This window comes from Apteryx rowi, unplaced genomic scaffold (genome assembly GCF_003343035.1).
Source record: "Apteryx rowi isolate R43461 unplaced genomic scaffold, aptRow1 scaffold_11, whole genome shotgun sequence".
Taxonomy (NCBI): domain Eukaryota; kingdom Metazoa; phylum Chordata; class Aves; order Apterygiformes; family Apterygidae; genus Apteryx; species Apteryx rowi.
Window position 1 is genome coordinate 4,104,756 of NW_020447308.1, and position 8,754 is coordinate 4,113,509.

Consider the following 8,754-nt stretch of genomic DNA (forward strand, 5'->3'; position numbering starts at 1 on the left):
GCGGGGGGCGGCGGGGCGCAGGCCCCGGGCGAGCCCGCGGCGCTCGGCTCTGCGCGGGGCGCAGCCGGCCCCCTCCTGGAAGGGCCGCGGAAGAGCAGAGGAGGAGCCGCTGGGCACCTCTGCTGTGCTCAGCTGCCGCTGCTGTCACCCGCGCCCGGCAGCGCTGAGGAAGAACTGAAGGGAAACGGCGTTTCTTGTGTCAGCGGGGCGAAATGCTCCCCGAGTTTAGGTGCAAGAAAAGTAAACTCCGGCCTTTAAAAATTGCATCACAGCAGGCCCAAGGAATGTGTTAAGATGACCTATGTTAGTAATAACGCGGTATTTCGTAATACTGACTTTACGTTGGTGCGCTTCAGTGCAGAAGTTGGCCTGTTATTTGAAAAAGTAGATTAGTTGTCCTGTCAAAACGGAAAAGAAATTTCTTTTACTCTTTCCAGAAGCCATTTTGTGTTAGAAATTGGCCAGAATCCTGAACTGAAACTTAGGTTTCCATGTTTCCTTGATTTTTTTTTTTCTTTCATTGAAATCACACCACAGAATAAATAAAGCATGGGCTCAAATCCAGAACCCACTGGGATCAGTAAAAACCTTCCTCCTAGTCCCTTGCATCTGTGTGAAATTAGTCATAAATAATTAAAAAAAGCAGAAGCTTTGTACTTCTTTTTATGGAATAAGTAAAACATACTATGTATTTTTGTCCTACAGGTGAAGAAAGCTTAATTCTTTTAGATGGAAGACATGAATTTCCCTTCAGCTTTCAGCTCCCACAAGAGTAAGTGAAGTAATGCAACCTGAAGGGACTGTGTTGGGCATTGCTTGTTTTTGAAAACTAACTGAAGCAATGTAATTTGACTCATGTTTCTTTAATATTAAACTGATTGGTCAGCTTTATATGTTTGTCTTAATCAACCACCCCATAGACATTCTTGGTTTGCTTCTGCTTCCCTAAGGCCCTAAAAGCAGGAGCTGTAAACTGGTAAACACTTATATACACAGGAAGTGTTCATGTTTGAAACTGAACTGTAAACTTACAGGAATGCTTTTATGACTGCTTGTTTCAGGCCTCTGGTGACCTCTTTTACTGGGAAGTATGGCAGTATTCAGTACTATGTGAAAGCAATTCTGGAAAGGCCTGCAGCACCTGATCAAAGCGTGCAGACAGAACTTCAGGTTATTAGCCATATCGATGTCAACTCGCCCGCTTTGTTGGTAAGAGGGTCCTCCCCCCCCCCAACCCCCTCCACTCCCCTTAAAGGCAGCTGCAGAAAACTCATTTCCAAGAAGCATTCATATCCAGCCATAACCATTGCCATGTTATTCTGGAGTGTCATTTTCTGACTTCTGAAAGCATATAAGCTCCCTAAGCTTTTTCTCTATAAATAGATGATCTTAGGTTGTGTGAATAGCAAACAGAGTGGCTTTTTTAATACCATTGATTACATCCCTGCTGGCAGAGATGCTCTTGCCAAAAAGTTATGCAGGCTTGAAATGCATTAATAAGGCTTAATAATAATAATGCACAAGCATAAAGTAGTTACTCTTACCAGAGCAACTACATTCACAGGGCTGCAGTGTCCTAAACTCCTCAATAATAGTAGGTTGAGGAATGGTAATTACAGAAGAGTATTAATCATGCTTAGCCTGTCATTTATACTCTGGCCATTATGTTATGTATCCTTCCATTTTGCATGTCGTTTTCTAACATTAAGTGCATGCATGCAGCTGCTTCAGAGATCTTTTCAGTTATTTCCTTATGACAGATTTGGCTACATTAAAGCATTGAGCTTCTAATAATCACTAGAAATACTGTAGAGTAATAAGAAAGATCAGGCATTAAGTAATGAGAAAATAGGCAAGATGGAAGCTAATGAGCTGGATTCTTTTATCTCAACCCATATTATGAAAATAATATAAAATTATACCTTGCACTTTCATGATAGCAACTGGATCTAAATGGTTATTCATTTAAATATGAATGAGTAATTTCTGTTTTATTTAAAATGCTAGGATAATTTTAACTTTTCATCATAATGTGACTATAGCTAAGAGATGTTTTGAGCACTTCTTTTTTCCCCCTTATAGGCTTACATTTTATTTTGTCTTTCCAGAGCTAGAACTTACAGAAGTAATTTGGCAGTGATATCTGTAAGCAGAATATAGTCCTTGTTTTCACACTCCTAACACACATTGTTGAATATAACATATCCAGTTGCTGCAAGGATAATATTGAGTAGACCATAGTTTATTGCACAGGAAAGGGCTATGGGGCAAATAAAGTGAGCACTGCCTGTCTTAATGGATTGCCAGGCTACCTCCAAAACAGTGTAAAACTGCACAGATTTTAGACTTTGTAATTACACTGACTGCTGCAAATCTCTACAGGTCTGCAGCAGTGCCCAGGGAATCATTTTAAGTAGCTTGGATCTTGGTTTGGAGTTTTAGTGGGGTTGGATTTTGCACCCTGGACCTGTGTACTTATATATTGCAAGTTTACTCTAATGAAAATCTTACAAAGACAGTGTAAATATCATCTAATGTGACAGTCCTTCATGGATAATTAAGATGATTTTCATCACATGAGAGTAAATGTTTTTGGTCTTGTGTGGCTTGCAAGTTATGAAGATGAAACAGTTTAGCCCACTGTGTACACATTTGACATTTTTATGATGGATGATAAAGATAAAAATAGTTTACTTGCTTATCTATTAGTTTCTTGCAGAATAAATTCTGCATTCTCCTCCAGTGAGGAAGGTGGGTATAAATACTTCAGTACAGTGGAGAGAGTGTGTTCTGCTAGACCTTTTTAAAAGTCACACCCGTAAAATTTGCTAAATGAACCCTTTTGCAGACAGATTAAGTTCAAATGGACATAGGTCTCTTAGATACTTGACAAATTTTAAGTGCACACTGGGATTTTAAAACAGCCATGTTTTCAAATAACCAAACCCTGATTCCACCTCACACCATGGTAAAACCCCAGCTGCAGTGAATAGTACAACGGTTTAGATCCATGTGGATTTTAGGGCTAGATTTCAGTGATGGATACACGTAACATTAAACTGCAAGTGATTGATAGCTTCATGCCATAAAACAAAAAATATTCTTTTATAGACACCTGTCCTAAGAAGTCAGGAGAAGATGGTTGGCTGTTGGTTTTTCACCTCTGGGCCAGTGTCTCTGAGTGCCAAAATTGAGAGGAAGGGATACTGTAATGGTAAGAGTAGTTATGTTCACCCTTCAAAATGTGAATATTAGATACCTGATAGGATTTTTGTGATCTCTGCAAAGCCAACATTTGCTGGATGGAAAACAGTTGGAAGAATAACTCCATTTAGTGGATAGTAAAGTGAGATCTGTATGAATTTGCTTTAAAAAAAATCCTCCTCCTCTCCCCTGCTGGGAATATAAACTGAAAGGTAGTCCTGTTAATATTCTTATGGAAAGACCAYGTACATTTGAGTGTTCAGAACAAGAAAATGCTTTTAGATGGGACAAAATACATAACTGGGGATGTATGCAGTTTTTTATGTACTCTATTCATAGATTTACATTTGTGTAACAGTGAGCTTTAGCAGCTTCTTTGCTATCTTGGTAACACTAGATACATTGAGGAAAGAAAACATTTTGGAATTCAGTTAGTCCTATATAAAAGGAAGACTGCATAATTTGAAAATAAAGTTTTTCAAGCTTGTTCATATTATGCTTAATGTTTCCAAATGAATCATTGTTTATACGTAAAATGTAGTAGGTGGCTATACTTCTGCCTGGATACCACTTTGCAAAGAAACTAGCTTGAGGARACTAACAAGTATTGTTCTCATAACATTGCAGATGAGGTACGTGCTGCATAACATGCTTTGATATTCCCAAAGGAAAGTTGGTAAGTACAAATTATTCACTGAACTTTTCCCTGTTTTTTTTTAGGGGAAGCCATACCAATCTATGCAGAAATTGAGAACTGCTCTTCTCGTTTGATTGTTCCAAAAGCTGCCATTTTCCAAACACAAACTTATCTGGCCAGTGGGAAGACAAAGACTTTCCGTCAGATGGTTGCCAATGTTCGAGGAAACCATATTGCCTCTGGGAGTACAGATACCTGGAATGGGAAAACTCTGAAAATCCCACCTGTATCCCCTTCTATACTTGACTGCTGTATTATTCGAGTAGAATATTCATTAGCGGTAAGTGCAGATTTTCATTAAAAATGTGCATACTCTTGAATAYGAAGCTGAGTTGGGAACAGAAGTGTATTCTTTACTGAGCAGCTCTTAAATTCTGAAGTAGGGAACAACATTTCAGAATAAATATCATATATAGGTAGGAGACTGAAGAGCAAATTCTGAAACTGAAGGATGGGAATAATGGGGAAAATGGAAAACATTTTTGAGGAAGAATAAGCTTGGTTTAGACCTGGAAAGGTTATCAGGGGAGAGTATTTCAAAGCTGAATGGATTCTTCCCATTCTCTTCAGAAATGGGAAGGCAGGACTGAAAGTCAACTGTGCAAATACTTTAGTCAATACTTGCGTGAGTTTTTTAAGTCATCTACAGACAAGGTATAGAAAGAAGGAAATGGCTGAAAAATAATGAAAGCTGTCAGAGTATTAGCCAAACTTACCTAAGATAAGGAAACTKCTAATTTTTAAACCATCTGCAGTATAGGAAGTGTGGTACCTTGTAGCAGCCCCATTTAATGGGGGTCTCATGATGTCTTTTTCTTTTTATTTGGGGATTGTCACATAGGTGTATATCCATATCCCTGGTGCTAAGAAATTGATGATTGAAATGCCTCTGGTGATTGGCACAATTCCATGTATTGGATTTTCAAGCAGGAACTCCAGCATTACCAGCCAGTTTAGTATGGATATGAGTTGGCTGGCGTTGACCATGCCAGAACACCCTGAAGGTAATATATATTGAGCTTTTTATAATGCAGCTTAGTACTGTCTATAACAAAAGGATAGTAGTGCCAGTTTAAGGACTAGATCAGTATAAGATGAAGGCCATTAAAGTAGGACTCATAAGAGTGAGGCACCTAAATCTAATTCAAAATCCAAACTCCAGCCCTCCTTCCCTATCTGACTACTTTCAACTGATTCTGGTAGTGGGAATTCTGCTCTGGAGGTAGGCACCTTAAAGTTAGCCATTATTGAATGTAGCTTAATAGAACCCGGATTTGTTGCTGGAGTAGCCTTAAGCATCTCATTTCTGCAGTGTGCCTGCAGAATCACCTAAGCTCACTAAAAACACATAGTTCTAGATCTAATATTGATGAATATAGTGCACTTAATACAATACAACAGTGGTCCTACAATGTTTAATAAATATGGTCTTCATGGTCTTGGATACTGTAATGTACATATTGTCTATCTGTGAGGGAATAGTTTGAAATTTGACAGTAGTATCTTTTGTGTTTTAGCACCACCAAATTATGCTGATGTAGTGTCTGAGGAAGAGTTCTCCAGACATGTTCCTGCTTATCCACCACTAATCGACTGTGAAGAACAATTGTGTTGTCCTGTGTTTGCTTACATACAAGAGTTCCGGTTTCAGCCTCCACCTCTTTATTCAGAGGTAAAAAAATAAACAAGATTTTTGAAAAGCCACTGCTGAATTTTTAAGGTTTTTTCTTGTCAGAGGGGGAAAAAAAAAACACATGTAGAAATGTAAGAATTGGTAGTAATCATTGATATAAATATATATATATATATTTTTTTCTTCCCTCTTTAGATTGATCCACATCCTACTGATGTAGAAGAAATTCAGCCAGTTTCATTCATGGTCTGAAGAGGATTTGTAATGAGCATCATTGTGATGAATGTCTTATCTTTCTGCTGCTTCAGCTGATAGTGCAGCTAAAAAGGAAACCATTTTCTTTTTCAAAACTTAAGTTCGCATGCAAGAAAGGTCAAGGAAGGTGGAGATGGAGGTATGAGCATGTTTGGTGATGGAARAGAATCTGCTGGATTAGTCTGCACAGAGGATATCATGGGAGCAGCTATGCTTGGGGTACCATGGAAAGTACCTGAAAATACTGAAGGGTTTTTAAAAGGTGGATGTACTGTGTAAAGTATGAGGAAGAGATGTAAGGATATTTTGAAGAGAAAAGAACTTATATGTTGTAAGGAACACTCCGGAAGAATTTTAGTAATGAACTTGATACTGAGAACTTGGGTGGTAGAACAGAATGGGGGGTAAGAACACATTTCCAAAAGATTCCCCAGGTTTTGGGGGCTTCAATTTTGCACTGTCTGCATCCAAGAAAGGAACACTACTAAAATACAGAGTGAAATTTTCACTCCAGCTTAACTACTTATTTCATGAGAACATGCCCTTCTAACACCTGTCAAGTGGTACTATTTCATCATTCACACTGAATCTRAAGATGTCATGGATGACAAAATAGCTATTATGCAATATTATGAAGGCAACCATTTACTGAAAGACAGAAGTATGTAAAGGAAAATTGAACTTTGATAAGAGCTTATGCACTATGCTTTCTTTAAAGGGATCTCTTAAGGGAATTCTTCTAGCYTCTTTTACTATGTAGTTCTTTTTCTGAATCTTAAGCCTATGGATAGCATGATAAGCAGAAGCAAAGGAGAAACCTTTTGCCAACAGCAGGTCTACTTAGCAAAASGGACAATATTTATTTATTCAGAAGCCTTTATAAGCCTACCTCTGTTTTGGATATTTACTTATGGTCAGATCCGAGACCAAAAAAAGTCTTGTAAACCTCCAGTATACTTCAAGGTTCTGAACAAAATGGTTTCTGTGGTTAGTGAACAAGAGATAGGAGGAATAGGGAGAAGTGTAAATATACCCAGAATAGACAGAGCTTATAACTGAAGTGAAAGCAGGCATCAGGGGAACAAAATCCTCTGGTAAGGGCACAATGCTTTTCATTATTCCTGTATTTTTGTTTATAGGTGTATTGTCAGGGGCTGCACTGGTCATTTGCTGTCCATACTATTTTTTTTCTTAGTGTGTTTCCATGTTTGTGTTTTGCTGTCTAATTTTGTTTTGGTGCAATATTTTAATGTTTTTCTTCCTCAGGTCATTTAGAACAGTGAGAATTTGTTGCTGCTAAGAATGGAGGCACAGCGTTTTACTTGGCCCTTTGCTGCCTTCATTTAAAGTAGAATGTTTGCTTCCTGCCAAGCATCAGTTGGTATAAGTAATCCAAGTAATCCACACCCGGTGGCAACACCATCAACACTTAAAGGAGCAAAAACATAGCATTCTCAATATGCAAGTTTACAGTCAAGTCTTTAAATTATAGGGGATTTTGAACTGCTAGAACTATTCCATGTGTCTTAAAGAGGGGTTTGGGGTTAAAACCCGGTGCTTCACGTGGTAAAACATTGTACTTTCTGAGAAAACTACAAGAATAGTAATCGAGTTTCCTTCATTTCATCAATAACTGCAGTTTAAAAAAGCTTAAATGGTTTTATATGAAATCTGTCGTCATTTACGAAGCAGGGACTTTTCTACAGGCATATATAGATACCTATTTTTAGTCATCTTTTAGTATGACTTCCTTACATTGTTTAATTTCTAGCACTTCACCTCAGTTCACTTTTTTCATCGGCGTAAAAGGTATACTGATGGAGATTAGCATTTCCAAACTGCAGTTACTTTTTTCACTTGCAAGTTTTAAATATTGTCTTCTGTAGCAAATGCAGCTTCAACCAAAATTTGAGTGCATGTATTAGGACGTTTTAAAAGTGAGTATTTGTTGTCTTAAGTCTCAAGAGGTAGCTCTCATGCCTTTTTATTTAAGTGATTGCATGCTCATATAATCAATGCAGGATTTTCATTTACATCACCTTGAAAGGGAACAAACATTTTCCTTAAACAGATATMATTATAGTTACTTGAAAAATAGTGYGGCTGCATATTAACTTGCATGTTAATAATAYAAAATATTAGCTTAAAGAACACTAGGTGCTTTTTTGACTGTAATACCTGATAGGTGATGTGTGCTACCTGGCTAGCTGATTGGTATAAACATGGTCAAGCAACCAAGAGCATGAAGAGTAAAGAAGCATTTTTTTTTTCTTTTGTTTTTTTTTTTTTTTATTTTTTGCAGGTAAACTGTGGCCTTAGATTGTTTGCTGCAAAAAAACCCCAAACAACTAGAAAGTGYTTCTTAGGAAGCACACATGGCCCTTCAAAGGAGGGGTGAAAATAAGGTCAAATTCTGCTCTCTGACACTGGGCTTAGTGCAGAAATCAGTCCTTAAAATACTTACTGTTTGCACAATAAGAAGTTCAATATGCAGGGGGTTTGTTTTAATAACTTAACTGTGAAACAGTTTAAAAGAGACAAAAAACATGCTGTTGAAAACTTTAACATACAGGAACATGATTGTATTTTGTACTAATATATGAGCCCTATGGGTTCTTTTTTGTTAATAAAAGTGTAAAACCTACGGGGCTGGTCATTTTGTTCTCACTTTCTGTAAGTCACAAACAGCTGCAATGTCAAGAAATACTTATGTTCTACAACCTTGGAAACGTACAGTTGCTCTCTGATCTAGAAAATTTGCCTTCATCAGCTGTCACCGCTTTCTTTCCTTGAACTATCCCTGTATGCTAACTAAAAATTGAAACAAATTTATCAGACATGGCCTGCTCTCACTTATGGTTATTATCATGTAGTAATACAGGACTTAATCATGCATCTCTTATCCATAATGACTAAAGTGGCAGGATGCATGATTTAAGTGGATTTCTGAAATGACATCTCATGT

At 37.7% G+C, this 8,754-nt stretch overlaps 1 protein-coding gene across 1 annotated transcript; it reads left to right on the plus strand.

Annotated features, from left to right (window-relative positions):
• The first annotated feature begins 81 nt into the window (after positions 1 to 81).
• ARRDC4 (arrestin domain containing 4) lies at positions 82 to 8,433 on the plus strand. Its single transcript, XM_026074833.1, has 7 exons — positions 82 to 772; positions 1,062 to 1,209; positions 3,112 to 3,214; positions 3,925 to 4,181; positions 4,743 to 4,905; positions 5,419 to 5,573; positions 5,730 to 8,433. The coding sequence occupies exons 1-7, from the start codon at positions 687 to 689 to the stop codon at positions 5,784 to 5,786; spliced, it is 969 nt and encodes a 322-aa protein (XP_025930618.1). The 5' UTR covers positions 82 to 686; the 3' UTR covers positions 5,787 to 8,433.
• The last annotated feature ends 321 nt before the right edge of the window (positions 8,434 to 8,754 follow it).

Bases quoted from the DNA above. Each gene is read 5' to 3' on its own strand.
- ARRDC4 (XM_026074833.1), top strand. From the start codon at position 687: ATGTATTTTTGTCCTACAGGTGAAGAAAGCTTAATTCTTTTAGATGGA. The intron at 773-1,061 runs GTAAGTGAAGTA...TGCTTGTTTCAG, and splicing joins AGCTTTCAGCTCCCACAAGA to GCCTCTGGTGACCTCTTTTA. The intron at 3,215-3,924 runs GTAAGAGTAGTT...GTTTTTTTTTAG, and splicing joins GAGGAAGGGATACTGTAATG to GGGAAGCCATACCAATCTAT.